Genomic DNA, 19,578 nt, shown 5'->3' on the forward strand with positions numbered 1-19,578 from the left:
ACCGGAGCTCCTTTAAGAAGGTAGTGGATGGAGGTAAGTCGGTGACCGGAGCTCCTTTAAGAAGGTAGTGGATGGAGGTAAGTCATGTGACCGGAGCTCCTTTAAGAAGGTAGTGGATGGAGGTAAGACGTGTGACCGGAGCTCCTTTAAGAAGGTAGTGGATGGAGGTAAGTCATGTGACCGGAGCTCCTTTAAGAAGGTAGTGGATGGAGGTAAGTCATGTGACGGAGCTCCTTTAAGAAGGTAGTGGATGGAGGTAAGTCGTGTGACCGGAGCTCCTTTAAGAAGGTAGTGGATGGAGGTAAGTCGTGTGACCGGAGCTCCTTTAAGAAGGTAGTGGATGGAGGTAAGTCGTGTGACCGGAGCTCCTTTAAGAAGGTAGTGGATGGAGGTAAGACGTGTGACCGGAGCTCCTTTAAGAAGGTAGTGGATGGAGGTAAGTCGTGACCGGAGCTCCTTTAAGAAGGTAGTGGATGGAGGTAAGTCGGTGACCGGAGCTCCTTTAAGAAGGTAGTGGATGGAGGTAAGTCATGTGACCGGAGCTCCTTTAAGAAGGTAGTGGATGGAGGTAAGTCATGTGACCGGAGCTCCTTTAAGAAGGTAGTGGATGGAGGTAAGTCATGTGACTGAGGCATCATGACCTGCATCAAGAGTGAGTCATAGACAGATGTGGAGGAGAAAATCCGATCATTTTCCACAATAAAACATCGTTCAGAATCAGATAAATCAAACTGTTAAAAAAAAAAGCTAATTTCTGTGCGGCCCAGGACCAATTTGACCCACATACCAGTGCCGGCCCGTGGCCCGGGGGTTAGGGACCACTGGATTAAAGTATTAATCACTTAAAAAGTATATATATATATACAGGGAGTGCAGAATTATTAGGCAAATGAGTATTTTGACCACATCATCCTCGTTATGCATGTTGTCTTACTCCAAGCTGTATAGGCTGGAAAGCCTACTACCAATTAAGCATATTAGGTGATGTGCATCTCTGTAATGAGAAGGGGTGTGGTCTAATGACATCAACACCCTATATCAGGTGTGCATAATTATTAGGCAACTTCCTTTCCTTTGGCAAAATGGGTCAAAAGAAGGACTTGACAGGCTCAGAAAAGTCAAAAATAGTGAGATATATTGCAGAGGGATGCAGCAGTCTTAAAATAGCCAAGCTTCTGAAGCGTGATCATCGAACAATCAAGCGTTTCATTCAGAATAGTCGACAGGGTCGCAAGAAGCGTGTGGAAAAACCAAGGCGCAAAATAACTGCCCGTGAACTGAGAAAAGTCAAGCGTGCAGCTGCCAAGATGCCACTTGCCACCAGTTTGGCCATATTTCAGAGCTGCAACATCACTGAGTGCCCAAAAGCACAAGGTGTGCAATACTCAGAGACATGGCCAAGGTAAGAAAGGCAGAAAGTCGACCACCACTGAACAAGACACACAAGCTGAAACGTCAAGACTGGGCCAAGAAATATCTCAAGACTGATTTTTCTAAGGTTTTATGGACTGATGAAATGAGAGTGAGTCTTGATGGGCCAGATGGATGGGCCCGTGGCTGGATTGGTAAAGGGCAGAGAGCTCCAGTCCGACTCAGACGCCAGCAAGGTGGAGGTGGAGTACTGGTTTGGGCTGGTATCATCAAAGATGAGCTTGTGGGGCCTTTTCGGGTTGAGGATGGAGTCAAGCTGAACTCCCAGTCCTACTGCCAGTTTCTGGAAGACACCTTCTTCAAGCAGTGGTACAGGAAGAAGTCTGCATCCTTCAAGAAAAACATGATTTTCATGCAGGACAATGCTCCATCACACACGCCCAAGTACTCCACAGCGTGGCTGGCAAGAAAGGGTATAAAAGAAGAAAATCTAATGATATGGCCTCCTTGTTCACCTGATCTGAACCCCATTGAGAACCTGTGGTCCATCATCAAATGTGCGATTTACAAGGAGGAAAACAGTACACCTCTGAACAGTGTCTGGGAGGCTGTGGTTGCTGCTGCACGCAATGTTGATGGTGAACAGATCAAAACACTGACAGAATCCATGGATGGCAGGCTTTTGAGTGTCCTTGCAAAGAAAGGTGGCTATATTGGTCACTGATTTGTTTTGTTTGGTTTTGAATGTCAGAAATGTATATTTGTGAATGTTGAGATGTTATATTGGTTTCACTGGTAAAAATAAATAATTGAAATGGGTATGAATTTGTTTTTTGTTAAGTTGCCTAATAATTATGCACAGTAATAGTCACCTGCACACACAGATATCCCCCTAAAATAGCTAAAACTAAAAACTACTTCCAAAAATATTCAGCTTTGATATTAATGAGTTTTTTGTGTTCATTGAGAACATGGTTGTTGTTCAAATTAAATCCTCAAATAAAATTAATCCTCAAAAATACAACTTGCCTAATAATTCTGCACTCCCTGTATATATATACACAGTTTATGGATGTGGTGAGGAAAGACATGCAGGTAGTTTGGGTGAAAGAGGCAGATGTAGAGGACAGAGGGGTATGGAGACGGATGATGTGCTGTGGCGCCCCCTAATGGGAGAAGCCGAAGAAGAAAAAGAAGAAGATATACACACACACACACACACACACACACACACACACACACACACACACATACAGAATGTGAAATATTACTGCAAGATGTATGTAAGGCATGATATTTGTAGAAAATGAGAGATTTATACTTTTTATCGTCATTGTAAGATTGAAAGACTGTAAGTCGAACCATCGTAACTCCTACCTGTATTTGATGATTATTTGGTCCTACTGATTATTTACATCACATGGCTGGTCACCACCTGGGTGAGTGTCTTGGGAAGGGAGCGCTAAAAGCTGGAGCTGTATTGCTTTACATTCAGAATATTCGCCAGTTTACGTTATGTTACTATTTTGAACATGACCATTGACGTGGTCTTGCACAGAAAGCTTCACTGACCTCACCCACATCTCCACTTATTTTTTATTGTGTGATATTTTTCTGAAAATATAACCAAATTAGACATTTACACCTCGATGGACCTGTAACTCTGAGACATTTCTGTATATTTGCCTATAAACAATCCTGTATATTCTGCCCTTTTTGACCTCTCTCACATGATCTGATTGGCCGCCTTCAACTCTGGTTTACAGAAATGCATCTGATTGGCTGAACGACGGTACGTTTTCTCAGTCGGTTTGTTGATGGTTTTTATGCCATCAGAAGAGCAGATGCTGGTATTCGTAGAGGTGTGAAATGAACAGCGAGAGCAGCAACAGTGTCAGAACCCTCCAGAAGCCACCCAGGAGCCTGAAGGCTTCTCTGTTACCTGGAAACCTTCTGCACCATCACAACCGCCTTCCACTGGGAGGCAGAGGAAACACGCTGCATGTATGCATGCGACACGCTGTTCTGTTCCCTCGTCCCACTTAGTTCCATATTAAACCTCTCTTCTGTTGCATCAGGTTACTGTACAACAGCTTTAAATGTCACGAGGTCTCACGCTGTCTCACGCTGTCTCACTCTCGCTCAGTCAAGATTCAAAGGTTAATTTATTGGCATAACTAATGCGATACAACATTCGTACTGACAAAGAACAAAACATACAGACAAATAACAAATAAGAGTCATTCAACTATACAGTGTTTAATAATAATAATAATAATAATAATAATAATAATAATAATAATAATAAAGAATTATTAGATTAAATAAGTAGTTTTATTAAAAAAGTAAAATAAATGTATACACAAGTGTGTAGGTGTAAGTGTAGGGTTTTGTGTGTGTGTGCATGTGTGTGTGTGTGTATACACTAAATGACCTGGTCACACACTGTCCCTCACCTAATGGCAGTGTGCAGCTCCGTGTTCCCCCAGTAGGTGGGGCAGTTTTTCTGGGGCTGCAACAGAGTCAAAGTTGGGGTTCATTTTGTGTCTCTGTCTCTCTCCATCTGTCTCACTCAGTCTCACATTCATTTTACAGAACAGTCTCTAAAATATGAAAGATCTGAAAATATTAAAACTATGTTCTTAATGGAAATGAACTGGAAGCCCCTCAGTGTGCACATGTACATTACACCTGTAAAGTTTAAAACTCACACCAGTCCTGATGGAACCTCCACCAGCTGTGGTACATCAACACCTACAGCTCTGGATAAGTGTCAGGAAACACTCGGATTTCTAAACGAACACCTGAGTGTCACGGTTGAACTCCTTCGTAGTTTTCTTCAGCTGGTAAAATGAACACATGCTGACTCAACATTTACTGAGAAATTAAGAGCAGCAACAACAAACAAACACCTGCAGGGCAGAACATGAGCCCTGAATTCACAAGAACTGCTATAAACAAACGCACAGGGTGCTGAATTTCTGCTTACTGTGCAGAATATCGTCTTAATAAGGAGTTAAAGTGCTGAATTATCAGAAAAAAACACAAACAGAATCAGTCTGAACTTAATACATACAGTCTTTAATCTTATAGTGATAGTAATATAGTGTTAATGAACAACAGCAGGGTTTAAACATCTTTACACAAACACCTTCATTTATTAATAATGAATTAACATTTAATCTGCAGCATGTAATTAACACTGACATTAACAACACCGTTATCAAATACACCTTCATTTACATTTAAATACTGTAACTAAGGTGTGTGTAGTGTTAATGCAGGTGTGTGTAGTGTTAATGCAGGTATGTGTAGTGTTAATGCAGGTGTGTGTAGTGTATATTCAGGTACGTGTAGTGTTAATGCAGGTGTGTGTAGTGTTAATGCAGGTGTGTGTAGTGTATATTCAGATGCGTGTAGTGTTAATGCAGGTGTGTAGTGTTAATGCAGGTGTGTAGTGTATATTCAGGTGCGTGTAGTGTTAATGCAGGTGTGTAGTGTTAATGCAGGTGTGTGTAGTGTATATTCAGATGCGTGTAGTGTTAATGCAGGTGTGTGTAGTGTTAATGCAGGTGTGTGTAGTGTTAATGCAGGTATGTGTAGTGTATATTCAGGTACGTGTAGTGTTAATGCAGGTGTGTGTAGTGTTAATGCAGGTGTGTGTAGTGTATATTCAGGTACGTGTAGTGTTAATGCAGGTGTGTGTAGTGTTAATGCAGGTGTGTAGTGTTAATGCAGGTGTGTGTAGTGTTAATGCAGGTATGTGTAGTGTTAATGCAGGTGTGTGTAGTGTATATTCAGGTACGTGTAGTGTTAATGCAGGTGTGTGTAGTGTTAATGCAGGTGTGTGTAGTGTATATTCAGATGCGTGTAGTGTTAATGCAGGTGTGTGTAGTGTTAATGCAGGTGTGTAGTGTTAATGCAGGTATGTGTAGTGTATATTCAGATGCGTGTAGTGTTAATGCAGGTATGTGTAGTGTTAATGCAGGTGTGTGTAGTGTATATTCAGGTGCGTGTAGTGTTAATGCAGGTGTGTGTGTGTTAATGCAGGTGTGTAGTGTTTATGCAGGTGTGTGTGTGTTAATTTAGGTGTGTGTAGTGTTAATTCAGGTGTGTGTGGTGTTAATGCAGGTGTGTGTAGTGTTAATGCAGGTGTGTAGTGTTAATGCAGTGTGTGTAGTGTTAATGCAGTGTGTGTAGTGTATATGCAGGTGTGTGTAGTGTTAATGCAGGTGTGTGTAGTGTATATTCAGGTATGTGTAGTGTTAATGCAGGTATGTGTAGTGTTAATGCAGGTGTGTGTATTGTATATTCAGGTAACGTGTAGTGTTAATGCAGGTATGTGTAGTGTTAATGCAGGTGTGTGTAGTGTTTATGCAGGTGTGTGTGTAGTGTTAATGCAGGTATGTGTAGTGTTAATGCAGGTGTGTGTAGTGTATATTCAGGCGTGTAGTGTTAATTCAGGTGTGTGTAGTGTTAATGCAGGTGTGTGTAGTGTATATTCAGGTACGTGTAGTGTTTATGCAGGTGTGTGTAGTGTTAATGCAGGTGTGTGTAGTGTTAATTCAGGTGTGTGTAGTGTTAATTCAGGTGTGTGTGTTAATTTAGGTGTGTGTAGTGTTAATGCAGGTGTGTGTAGTGTATATTCAGGTACGTAGTGTTAATGCAGGTGTGTGTAGTGTTAATTTAGGTGTGTAGTGTTAATTCAGGTGTGTAGTGTTAATGCAGGTGTGTGTAGTGTATATTCAGGCACGTAGTGTTAATGCAGGTGTGTGTAGTGTATATTCAGGTATGTAGTGTTAATGCAGGTGTGTAGTGTTAATGCAGGTATGTGTAGTGTTAATGCAGGTGTGTGTAGTGTTAATTCAGGTGTGTGTAGTGTTAATGCAGGTGTGTGTAGTGTTAATGCAGGTGTGTGTAGTGTTAATTCAGGTGTGTGTAGTGTTAATGCAGGTGTGTAGTGTTAATGCAGATGTGTGTAGTGTTAATGCAGGTGTGTGTAGTGTTAATGCAGATGTGTGTAGTGTTAATGCAGGTATGTGTAGTGTTAATGCAGATGTGTAGTGTTAATGCAGGTGTGTAGTGTTAATGCAGGTGTGTGTAGTGTTAATTCAGGTGTGTGTAGTGTTATTTCAGGTGTGTAGTGTTAATGCAGATGTGTGTAGTGTTATTTCAGGTGTGTGTAGTGTTAATGCAGGTATGTGTAGTGTTAATGCAGGTGTGTGTAGTGTTAATTCAGGTGTGTGTGTTAATGCAGGTGTGTGTGTTAATGCAGATGTGTGTAGTGTTAATGCAGGTGTGTGTAGTGTTAATGCAGATGTGTGTAGTGTTAATTCAGGTGTGTGTAGTGTTAATGCAGATGTGTGTAGTGTTAATTCAGGTGTGTGTAGTGTTAATGCAGGTGTGTGTAGTGTTAATTCAGGTGTGTGTAGTGTTAATGCAGATGTGTGTAGTGTTAATGCAGGTGTGTGTAGTGTTAATTCAGGTGTGTGTAGTGTTAATGCAGATGTGTGTAGTGTTAATGCAGATGTGTGTAGTGTTAATTCAGGTGTGTGTAGTGTTAATGCAGATGTGTGTAGTGTTATTTCAGGTGTGTGTAGTGTTAATGCAGGTGTGTGTAGTGTTATTTCAGGTGTGTGTAGTGTTAATGCAGATGTGTGTAGTGTTAATGCAGGTGTGTGTAGTGTTAATGCAGATGTGTGTAGTGTTAATTCAGGTGTGTGTAGTGTTAATGCAGGTGTGTGTAGTGTGAATGCAGGTGTGTAGTGTTAATGCAGATGTGTGTAGTGTTAATGCAGGTGTGTGTAGTGTTAATGCAGATGTGTGTAGTGTTAATTCAGGTGTGTGTAGTGTTAATTCAGGTGTGTGTAGTGTTAATGCAGGTGTGTGTAGTGTTAATTCAGGTGTGTGTAGTGTGAATGCAGGTGTGTGTAGTGTTAATTCAGGTGTGTGTAGTGTTAATGCAGGTGTGTGTAGTGTTAATGCAGATGTGTAGTGTTAATTCAGGTGTGTGTAGTGTTAATGCAGGTGTGTGTAGTGTTAATTCAGGTGTGTAGTGTGAATGCAGGTGTGTGTAGTGTTAATGCAGGTGTGTGTAGTGTTAATTCAGGTGTGTGTAGTGTTAATGCAGGTGTGTGTAGTGTTAATTCAGGTGTGTGTAGTGTGAATGCAGGTGTGTGTAGTGTTAATTCAGGTGTGTGTAGTGTTAATGCAGGTGTGTGTAGTGTTAATGCAGATGTGTGTAGTGTTAATTCAGGTGTGTGTAGTGTTAATGCAGGTGTGTAGTGTTATTTCAGGTGTGTGTAGTGTTAATGCAGATGTGTGTAGTGTTAATGCAGGTGTGTGTAGTGTTAATGCAGATGTGTGTAGTGTTAATGCAGGTGTGTGTAGTGTTAATGCAGGTGTGTAGTGTTAATGCAGGTGTGTAGTGTGAATGCAGGTGTGTGTAGTGTTAATTCAGGTGTGTAGTGTTAATGCAGGTGTGTGTAGTGTTAATGCAGATGTGTGTAGTGTTAATTCAGGTGTGTGTAGTGTTAATGCAGGTGTGTGTAGTGTTAATTCAGGTGTGTGTGTGAATGCAGGTGTGTGTAGTGTTAATGCAGGTGTGTGTAGTGTTAATTCAGGTGTGTGTAGTGTTAATGCAGATGTGTGTAGTGTTAATTCAGGTGTGTGTAGTGAATGCAGGTGTGTGTAGTGTTAATTCAGGTGTGTGTAGTGTTAATGCAGGTGTGTGTAGTGTTAATGCAGATGTGTGTAGTGTTAATTCAGGTGTGTAGTGTTAATGCAGGTGTGTGTAGTTAATTCAGGTGTGTGTAGTGTGAATGCAGGTGTGTGTAGTGTTAATGCAGGTGTGTGTAGTGTTAATGCAGGTGTGTGTAGTGTTAATTAGTCCTTGTGCGCTACACACCCACTTCCGTTCAGCGCATTTGGACGTTGAACTCTTGTTTATCATTGACTTAGTCAATGTGACTGTGACGTGCGCACACACACACACACACACACGCGCGCTGGCAGAGTGGCACAATGTGGTGCTCGCGCGTACGGTTGTATCGGTTTCTGCGTGCACTTGCGGGTGAACTGGTTCCACGCCGAACCCGCTGTGGACCCATTTTTCATTTCTGAGACACACACGCGCGCTCTCGGATTTCAGGCGGAAAAGCGGTTTTGGTCGCAGTTGTGTAACGTGACAGCAGGAAGCGGACACGCAGACGGTAAGTTTCCGCTTTGTGTCGCGTTATAAGCGCTCTGTGAACTTTCTGAGGCGCCTGTTGAGCGCGAGCTCGGCGGATTTTCACCTGAAAACCGGCTTAATTGATCTTTATAATTCCGTATGCACGTGTTGGAGGCATGATGTGTGTGTGTGTGTAAATAAAAACCGCACGTGGACCATACGCAGCTCAATTAACTCATGACTCGGCGTTTTATTACAACTAATTACTCTATACACACACACACACACACACACACACACTCTTATAAGAGAGGTGCACTCATTCGTAACGGTCAACTTTCACACCTGTGTGTAAGTGTGTGTGTGTGTGTGTGTGTGTGTGTGGACATTTTTAAAGTTGAGTTTGGAATATTTAAACGCGTGTGTGTGGACACTTCGTCCACAGCAGTGTGCGCGCGCGTGACCACTTCTTCTTCTCTACAGAAGTGTTTCTCTGTGTGTGTGTGTGTGTGTGTGTGTGTGAGTGTGAGTGTGAGTGTAAGTGTGTAAGTGGCCTTGATCTGTAGAGCCACAGTGAAGATGTGATATATCGCCTCAACTGTTACACACACACACACACACACTTGCTTGTCTTTTCTCCTCCACCTGGTTTTATCTCGGTTTAGTCTTTTTTCCAGTCTTCCACTCGTCAGCTGGTCTCTGTCTCTTCTTGTTTTATTGTGACTCAGGAATTCTGAAACAGTCTAACAGTCTATTGAAACAGTCAAACTCCATTACTCATTTTCAGATGTTACAATAATATTCTTCTGTACTCTAATATACTCCACTCCACAATTTAGTCTGATGATATGTACAGTATCTCACAAAAGGAAGTGCACCCCCTCAAATCTCACCATCCAGTGTAGTATCTCTTCTCCAGGGAAGATAGACATGAAACTTGGATATATTTTAGAGTCTCAGTGTGCAGTTTGTATCCAGTACAGATTTACTGTCCTCTGAAAATAACAACATACAGACATTACTGTCCAAATAACGTTCAACGAAAGTGAGTCCACCCTCAGTGATCACAGCTGTATGTGGTGTAACCAAAGCCACATGTCCTATTTAACATCTTCATGTTTTTATCTGCTTGACAGAACCATACAAATGTGTGTATCTTGTACTGAAGCAGTTAAAATTTGATGCTTTGAGATCATTTCTCTCAAACTGACTACTAGATGTTCAACATGGACCTCATGGTAAAGAGTCTCTGAGGATTTCAGAATTAGAATTGTTGCTCTCCACAAAGATACAGAGGCTGTAAGAAGATCAGTATCACCCTGAAACTGAGTTACAGTACAACAGTACAGTGGTCAGGGTCATACAGAGGTTCTTCAAGTTCTCCAACCTCACAAAGGTCCATCAAAGAAGTCGAATCCTTTTGTGAGATACCGTACTCTAAATCTAATGTGTTCTAATTCACTGTAATGTACTTTAAAATCATTTATTCTACTCTAATGTAATATACTCTAATCTATTTTTATATTCAAGTCCAATCCAATCTACTCTACATTAATGACCTTAATCTAAAATGCTCTACTGTAATCTATGGATTTTTCCCAACTATGGTGCTTTGTAAGAAAAAGCTCTTCCCTGCAGTAATCTTGACTAATCTAGGTACCAACAAATATCCTGCACCTTTTCATTCATGTAGTCCAGGCAGAGCATAATAGACAGAATAATGCCACCTCGAGGCAGCATATGTAAAGAAAAAAGCAATGGGCCTAAGACCGATCTTTGCAGAACACCAAATTTTACCTTAATAAATGTAGAGAAGTTACGATTTCTATCAACAAACTGATAATGATTATTAAAAGAAGACCTGAGCCTGGAGAGAGCTGTTCCCTTTATTCCAACATTTTCCTGATTTAAGCAACACAAGTAAGGAGACACAACCCTGATTGGTGGCCAGTAGCAGGTCATTTACCCCTTTAACAGCGACGTCTCTGTGCTCTGATGAGGCCCAAATCCTGACTGATACATTACATGAATATTATTCCGTGGCGGTGAGATTATACCTGCTGTGCTACAGCCTTTTCTAGGATCTTTGAGATAAAATAGAGGTTTATATTGGATATTATATTGGACTTTAGTTGGACAGCTGACTGGGGTGAAGTTCAGGTTTTGTAGGTGGGGCTTTAAAAACTGCACTCTGGAACAATTTAGGTAAATAATTAGTGTTAGAAGAAGAATGTATTATTTTTATTATAGGTTCTATTGCTTCTGGAATGATCTGATTAAAGAAACCTGCAGGTCAGGAATATAGTAGGGAAATTAAAACTTCCTTGAAACTGGGTGTATGGGAACCGATCTTCTTCAGTTCTGCATGGCTTTCAAAAAAAAAAAAAAATCCCTCTCCCTGGTGTTTTGGCTTTTATTCCAGTTACTCCAAGTAATGAAGTCATTTTCAAACAGAATGAATGAATCAAGCGTAGCTCTTCATGTTCTTCAGTGCGTTTCTCAGCCGACGTTTTACTGTTTTTTTTTTTATTGCACTTTTATGGTTGAAAGATTACCTGGTGTGACCTCTGAGGGCCTCAAACATGTTCCTCTCGTGCATTAGGTATTGAAGAAGGTATTGAATCGTCTCTGCAGTTTCAGTGGTGAGTTATGGAAGCCCTGAACCGCAAGCTGTGAGGAAAGAAATGGACATGCAGACATAATGGGCATTATATAATTATCTCTCTCACCTTTACAAGATCAAAAATATATTTCCAAAGTTTGTTTTGTTTTTGATGAACCAAGTTTAAGTTTCAGGAATCAAGGTTACTGTATAGGCATGAAGATGCTTTAGCTTCTATATACAATGAGATTCTTGAACCCAGACATAGTGCAAAATGAACTGTATGGAAAACTGTTAGACCAAAAGTATTGGGACACTTGGTTTTTCCAGCCCTATGTGCTCCTTATTTAAACACTTTGCAGACACAAGATTTAATAGGACGTCTTCAGAAGTGTGAGAATGAACATGAGAATGAAGTCTGATAGTTCAAATGAGTTTATTTGAACTATGAGTCTCAAACCTGTTCCAGCACGACAATGTTAAAGCCAGCTCCATGAAGATCTGCATTCAATGGGCTGGAAGATAAGGAAGATCTGCTATAGAGTGCCAACCCTATTGAACATGATGATTGTGATCGTTGGCTGGCTGCACCCCAGGTGTCCTTTGTCCAGATAGTTTAACAGCAAAACTGTAAACATTGAGCATAAACAAAAGCCTGTGTGAAATAGTTTCTATGTTGTGAGAAACATAAAAATGACAATAGATTGTAGGTAATGTAAAAAAAATAAAAAGTGGCATAATGGAAGAAATAACATACAGTAGGTGGAATTTTAGAATGTGATATCAGACTTTTGATATAATTCCAGTTTGTAATAGTTTTTGTTTGTTTGCTTGTTTGCAGAGATGTTTACCCTGACTGAAGTGGCCTCGCTGAATGACATCCAGCCCACCTATCGAATACTGAAGCCGTGGTGGGATGTCCTCATGGATTATCTCGGTTTTGTCATGTTGATGATCGCCATCTTTGCCGGGACGATGCAGTTAACCAAAGATCACGTGGCGTGTCTTCCTTTTCTAGACGAGACCAATAAGACATCAAGCTTGCACACGACACCAAGCCCAGCGGAGACCTCCACGTTACCGTTGGGAACCGTCCCCGTAGCCACACGAGATATTCCGGACACCGCAGTGCAGGACATCAGCGTCGGTGCTGAGCCTCGACCTAAAGGACGCAAAACAAACCTGGACTACCAGCAGTACATTTTTGTCAACCAGATGTGTTACCATGTTGCTTTGCCCTGGTACTCAAAGTACTTTCCCTACCTTGTCCTGATACACACCATTGTGTTGATGGTAAGTAGCAATTTCTGGTTCAAATACCCAAAGACCAGTTCAAAGATTGAACACTTCGTGTCCATCCTTGGAAGGTGCTTCGAATCACCCTGGACCACAAAGGCCTTGTCAGAAACTGCATGCGAAGACTCTGAAGAAAACAAGCAGAGAATCATCGCAGGGCAGTTTGGACCTAAACAGCTTTCCACAGACAGCCAAGAAGATCGTTCCAGTTCTTCCCAACCGCTGTTAGGAAACAACACCATGAGGTTCTCGGCTGAGAAGATCTTTCCTGAAGGTCCCAGCATGACCATTTTGGATAAAAAAGATGGCGAGCAAGCCAAGGCCCTTTTCGAGAAGGTCCGGACATTTCGAGCCCATGTTGAGGACAGTGACTTCATCTACAAACTCTATGTGACACAGACGTTCATCAAAGCGATCAAGTTAATAGTCATCCTGGGTTACACGTCAACTTTTGCTGCACACATCAATTTTTCTCATACATGTGAGCCCAAAATCGAGTACTTAACGGGGTACGATCGATTCTTCTGCACACACAATATGGCCTTCATGCTGAGGAAGCTCCTTTTTACATTCATGGCTATAATCGGCCTTTATTGCCTCGTGTGCCTGTATGCGCTCTTTTGGCTTTTTCGACGTCCGCTCAAGGAATACTCTTTCGAAAAAGTCAGGGAGGAAAGCAGCTTTAGCGATATCCCTGACGTCAAAAACGACTTTGCGTTTCTCCTCCATATGGTGGACCAGTACGACCAGTTACATTCCAAGCGATTCGGCATTTTCCTGTCAGAAGTCAGTGAAAACAAGCTTCGAGAAATTAGCCTTAATCACGAATGGACCCTGGAGAAACTGCGTCAACATGTAACCAGCAATGCCCAAGACAAGCAGGAGCTGCACTTATTCATGCTCTCAGGACTTCCCAATGCTGTATTCGATCTCACTGAGCTTGAAGTTCTCAAACTAGAACTTATCCCTGAGGTCCGGATTTCAGCCAAGCTTTCCCAGATGACCAATTTACAGGAACTTCATCTCTACAACTGTCCTGCCAAAGTAGAGCAAACAGGGTTCAGTTTCCTCCGCGATCACCTTCGTTGCCTTCACGTGAAGTTTACCGATATTGAAGAAATTCCTCCATGGGTTTATCTGCTGAGGAGCCTGAGGGAACTGTACCTGACTGGTAGCTTAAACTCAGAACACAACAAAATGATCAGTTTGGAATCCCTGAAAGACTTGAGGCAACTAAAGATGCTGTATCTCAAATGCAACCTCAACAAAATCCCCACCAACCTCACAGATCTTTCTCCACACCTCGTCAAGCTGGTTGTTAACAACGATGGGACAAAGCTCCTGGTGCTGAACAGTCTTAAGAAGATGACCAGCTTGCGTGAGCTGGAGCTCCATCACTGTGACCTGGAGAGGATCCCTCATGCTATTTTCAGCTTGACCAACCTGCAAGACCTGGATTTTAAATCCAACAACATCCGCACAATCGAAGAGGTCATCAGCTTTCAGCATCTGAAGAGACTGACGTGCCTCAAATTGTGGCACAATAAGATCGTCAGTATTCCGTCGAACATCAATCAGGTAAAAAACCTTGAGGCACTCTACCTCTCGTATAACAAACTCGAGACGATACCAGCCGCTCTGTTTTACCTGCCGAAGCTCAGGCACCTGGATCTCGGGTACAACGCCGTTTCTTTGATCCCGGTCGAAGTGGGACTTCTTCAGAGCCTACAGCACTTTGATATCACAGGCAACAAGGTGGAGGTTCTTCCTAAACAGCTGTTCAAATGTACCAAACTGAAGGTCCTCTGCGTGGGGAACAACAGCATCTCCGTCCTTCCCGAATTCATCGGACAGTTAACGCAACTCATTCAACTGGACGTGAAGGGGAACTGCCTTGATCACCTTCCGTACCAACTTAGTCAGTGTCACCATCTTCATAAAAGTTTTTTCAACGTGGAGGATCATCTTTTTGACACACTTCCACGTGAGTTAAGAGAGTGTATGACTGAGGCGCCGACAGTTTAGCTACAGAACCCCTTGGATTGGCAAGACTTCTCAGGGTTTTTTTTTTTTTTTTTTTTTTTTATACAGCTTTGAAATTTAAAAGGACACAATAAAAAAAAGAGGCATTTTGCTTCCTGTTTCTTTAAGCAGACTTTATCTGAGAACCTCAGCTTTTGTTAGCCAGTAGAAAATAAGTGGATCAGACTGTGACTTTGTGTTTTTTAAAACAACTATGCATTTCTGAAAGAAAAAACTCGCCAGCTCTTCCTTTCACCATGTGCACCACGTTCTGGTCTTACCTTCTTTTGTTTTTTTTCCTGATTCTGAAATTACACATAATAGCATGTTCTTCAGCAGTGTTTAATTGTTTAGCACTTGGATCAGACTGAAAGTTTCAGCTGAGATACTTAAAAAATATCAATGCTGATGATCAATGCGTTCCGAATCCCACATAATGTTTAGATTTTGTACTAATGGACTTTGCCGATGTTGAGTTTTTGTACCGAACGTGGTTTTGCGTTTTCTTGTGTTCAATTTTCTTTATCCCCAATTTGGTCACCTGCCAGTTATCAGGGGCTTTTCTTCAGAGGTACATCAACCAAGACATCCACAACTTTTTTTAAGTTTATTACAATTATAAGAAAGTGCTCTATTTAAGCTCAAGTATGTAGAAGAAGGCAGACAGGAGACGGAGAGTACGAGTTGGTACAAGAAAGTACTTTATTTATATAAATTGACACACCATCAGCTTCTAAATAGTCCACTTACACAGCAATACAGCGCCTTGAGCGTTCCTGCCACTTCTTAAATGTGTCCTCCGAGTCTTCTATCGAAAGTGGGTCGAGTGATCTTTGGGATGAGGGCCAGCGAATCTTCTCTGCTGGCTTCAACTCTATCAGAATCACTGACTTGTGTTGTAATCAATTTTTTCATGAATATGTATTAAATTATTCCCAGTAGTCTCTTCTTTTTATTTCATAGCGTTTTTTCACGGTTGTGCTGCTACAAGTGGTGTATGGATTGAAACTCGGATCAGATTTCAGGTGTAACATCACATGTTGCTGAGGGACAAAGAAATCTACCTTGAGCCTTCAGAATCAGCAGTGGAGGCTCTTTCAGCATAAAGTACAAGTTTTGTGAGGCTGTTGCTTTAACCAATCAGAAGTTGGTGATTCTTGGGCCCTCTAGCAGGCGTCCAATAACGTCGGCATTTTCACGTCCTTTGATGCCGTCATTTCAAATCTTCAGGAAAACCTTAATGCACGGAAGAAATGTGGAATAAAGACAGCATAACTTTGACACCACCGGATGCAAAGTAAATAAAAATCTGGGTTTGAGTAACAGAAAAGACATTGTGTGAGATCAAATTAATCTGATGCAGGTAAAATAAATGTGTATAACAGGTTTAATAGGTATAAACAATAAATTAGCCCTAATGAGCAAACCACAGGTGATGAGGGAAAAACACCTCAAAAATTCATGAGGGAGAAACCCTGAGAGGAACCAGACTTCAAATGGAATCCATCCTAATCCTCAACACAGAATATCTGTTCATTGTTCATCATTGAGGTTATGAACTTTTCACTGTTGGAGACTTGGATGGCAAACTGTTCATCTCTAGCAGACTCTTTATATCAGTCCAAATCCGTCTTCATGGTGATTCAGTTGAACCTTCAAGAGTAACCTTGTGGATCTTCAGGCTGGATGTGGTGAACATCCTCAGCAGGAGCAGGTGGTTTCCATTTAATGAGAACTCCATCTGGGCAGTACGATGGATCAGAGGTGAAAATCAAATCAAATTTGTCACATACACGTTGATTTAGAGTATGATGTAGTGAAATGCTTTTTCACGACTGAATGGAAATTGATAAACAAAAATCTTAAGTATAAAATATCTATATAATATATATATATAAAATAAGACAAAGGTATGAGTAAAAACTAGACATTAACACTAATACGGATTTAGAGCGTCTACAGTGTCATTGTTTTGCGAATCGTTGTCATTTTTTAGCTTTAATATGATGATTTTTTTTTATTTACTTTTTTTCGCATCTGAAGCTCTGCATGAGTTATTGTCCTGCCGTCATGAACTTCTCTGACAGTCTGTAAAAACTGGTGGTAGCTGATAAGGAAAGTATCTGAAAGTGGAGTATCACAGACTGAACCCACCCTTTTACACTGCAGGGAATCGCCTTATAAGGCCACGTTTATGTTTGTGGTGATAGATTTAAGACTTCTGGTTATATTTTAGCTACATAAAAAAACAGGAACAAATTCACCTCCAGTCTATTAAATGTGGCTGCTTGTTTTTTTGGTCAGTTTTTTCCCTACTCAAGCTCCAGTGTTGATCTGATATCACGACTGAACAGAAAACCGACCGTTTAAATCCGGAACTGAGAACGTGTACTTTCTTGTGTTGGCAGAAACGGAAACGTGACAGGAAACGAAAGGCGCACGGGGCAGGAAACCGTCTCTTCCTCTTCCGGAAACACCGAACCCAGGCACTCGTGGTTATGCTTTAATCTTAAATTACAACACAGAAACACAACGAAGCCAAAAGAACAGGTTTCAGGTGATCCAGTTCGGTTCCTATATTAAATTTAACATTTTTCATTTTTGGTATAAATGAACCAATTTGATAAATCAATTACTATCAAGGGAGGTGGTAGAATGTGGATATCTTCTAGGCAAGTACAGTATGTGACTGATGCAAAAGTATTGGAACACCTGACTTTTTTCATCCATCTGTGGTTCTTCCCCAAACTGGTAGCACAAACTTTGAGGTACACAGTTGTATGTTTTGTTTTTTGGATGCGGTGGCATGAAATTGTCCATTCACTTGAACGACGAGATCCAGCATGACAGCTTCTTCAACCACACACCTGCCCATTCAGACCTGGAATTTAAAGGAAAACAAATCTCTGATGAACTAAATATAGAAATCAAACGTTCATTGGACTCGGATTATTCAATGAGTTGGGTTTTATTGATGATCCAGGATTGTTTGGTTCTTTGAAACTCATCTTGGAGTTAGTCATCACAACAGGGTCCGTAAGATCAAACCTGCTCAGCAATGCAGGATCTACTGACTGAAACATTTGGAAAGTGGAAACTCAGCAAAGCTTTGGGTTACTAATCAGAAGGTCGGGGGTTCAAGTCCCAGCAATACCAACAGAAGTGCTACTGTTGGGCCCTTGGGCAAGGCCCTCAACCCTCGGGTTCTCCCAGGAGGTGTTATATCATGGCTCTGACCCCGGCTTTCTAACAAGATGGGAGATGTGAAGAAAGAACATCACTGTGCTGCAGTGACAAGTAATTTCATTTTCAAGGATTATTATTTAATTATTTACCTGATTCATTTGTTGGACCCTCATTTTAAATGTTTGACCCATCATATGGTATAATTAAAAAAAACAAACAAAAAAAGACTATTCTGTATCTGAGAACATTCTGTCATCCAGGTGCCATCCAGACAGCCTCCTTCACTCCTACCATCTGGACAAAGGACACACATTTGAGGACAAAACACTACATAGTGGGCTGAGAAGTTTGAGAGAGGAGTGAAGGAGGCCGCCTGTGTCCAGATGAAAAACCATTCTCTCAACACTATTGGAGGTCTTAGGTCCTATTTCTCACGATGTTAATGGTGTAACTGGTGCTGTTCCGACCCACGTGTGTTACCACATCTGTGATTTTATCACATACAGCAAGTTAGAACAAAGAAAACATTAAATTCTGAGTGAAACTGGCAAATTCCATGAGCTGGACCTGCAAAAATAAGGAAATCGTTCAGCAACTCGTGCATGATGATCGTTGGAGAACAATCGACACGTTCTCACGTCCACACCCACCCTACTCTTGGACTCTAGGACTTCGCCCTCTTCTGGAAGATGAAGATGCAGCTCAAAACACCGTGATGGATATCTGTAACGGATTCGCAGAAGATACTCGACACTTTGAAAAGACTTCCGAGACACGCTTCAGAACACCACTAGGGGCGCTGTATTGTTGTGCAGGGGGACTATTTTAAAGGTGATCGTGTGGAAATGTAGATAAATAAAGTACTTGTTAACAGAGCAAATCTAGAAACTGTTTGATACCAGTTTATACCTCTAATACTTCTATAAACCCCTCTTATTCTACTACTCTGGGGTAGTTATATTCGGACGACTCCCTGTGAAGGTTATCCAGGGCGGGGAGGATCCTCGAGCTTGGAGCATACCAATTTGTGGAATCCTGCCAACTTCCATCAGAAGCTGCTCAGATGAATCGTGAAATGTTTCAATCTAAACAGATAGAAGTCCAGGTGACATGACTAAACTTCCAGATTACAATTTTGTAAAATATTCATGTTTTTACTTCTTCTTTGGGACCACGTCCATGGTTACAATCGCTATACAACTCAAATCGAATTGAATACAGATACGAGTTACGATGGTTTGACTTAAGTTTTTTTTTAATCTTTCGATGATAATAGAGATGTGACAAATTTGTAAACATGTTCTGCATCACAGTTCTTTAAGACTTCTTTCTAGTCTAGGCCATGTCTCGACTTACGATATTTGCACAAATACCTTAAACAACTCAGACACGTCCACACGTGCGTTCGAAGAACCCAATTAGTCGTAATATAATTACCAGGATTAGATGATCACGGATTTCCAGGTAAACTCGTCATTCCTGAAGATATCAGAAAGCTTCCCGTGAAGATTTACAGCTCAGTCGCTTTCCGTGAATGTTAACTCCACTTCTCCTTCCTCATCCCTCAACTTTAACCAGCTGTCGCCATAGAAACGATATAACGGACTAATTGAGATCTGGCGTGATAATTATACGCGGGAGACATAGAAAAAGTTCTTTTTATTCTTCACAACAAAAAAGAGAAGAGAAACATCTTTAAACATTTACATTTCGACATAAATTATTTAAAACTGTTTATAAAAAATTACAAAAAAAAAAAAAAAAAAAAAAGGAAAAAGGAACCAAACAGGAGTAACAGATGACGGATGGTTTTCTTCCAGCACTACGTAGCAGAACGTTATGATGATGATAATTCAGACGAGTGGATGAGACGAGCGAACCTGACACACACACACACACACACACACACACACACACATTTATATAAAAC

The 19,578-nt window shown here is 41.2% G+C and overlaps 1 protein-coding gene across 1 annotated transcript; it reads left to right on the plus strand.

Annotated features, from left to right (window-relative positions):
- The first annotated feature begins 8,373 nt into the window (after positions 1-8,373).
- On the plus strand, positions 8,374-14,797 carry lrrc8da (leucine rich repeat containing 8 VRAC subunit Da). The gene is made up of 2 exons (XM_046862333.1): positions 8,374-8,582; positions 11,986-14,797. Exon 2 carries the CDS (start codon positions 11,988-11,990, stop codon positions 14,463-14,465), a length of 2,478 nt encoding a protein of 825 aa, XP_046718289.1. The 5' UTR covers positions 8,374-8,582; positions 11,986-11,987; the 3' UTR covers positions 14,466-14,797.
- Positions 14,798-19,578: the final 4,781 nt, after the last annotated feature.

The sequence above is a fragment of the Silurus meridionalis genome, chromosome 12 (genome assembly GCF_014805685.1).
Source record: "Silurus meridionalis isolate SWU-2019-XX chromosome 12, ASM1480568v1, whole genome shotgun sequence".
Lineage (NCBI taxonomy): Eukaryota > Metazoa > Chordata > Actinopteri > Siluriformes > Siluridae > Silurus > Silurus meridionalis.

Bases quoted from the DNA above. Each gene is read 5' to 3' on its own strand.
- lrrc8da (XM_046862333.1), top strand. From the start codon at position 11,988: ATGTTTACCCTGACTGAAGTGGCCTCGCTGAATGACATCCAGCCCACC.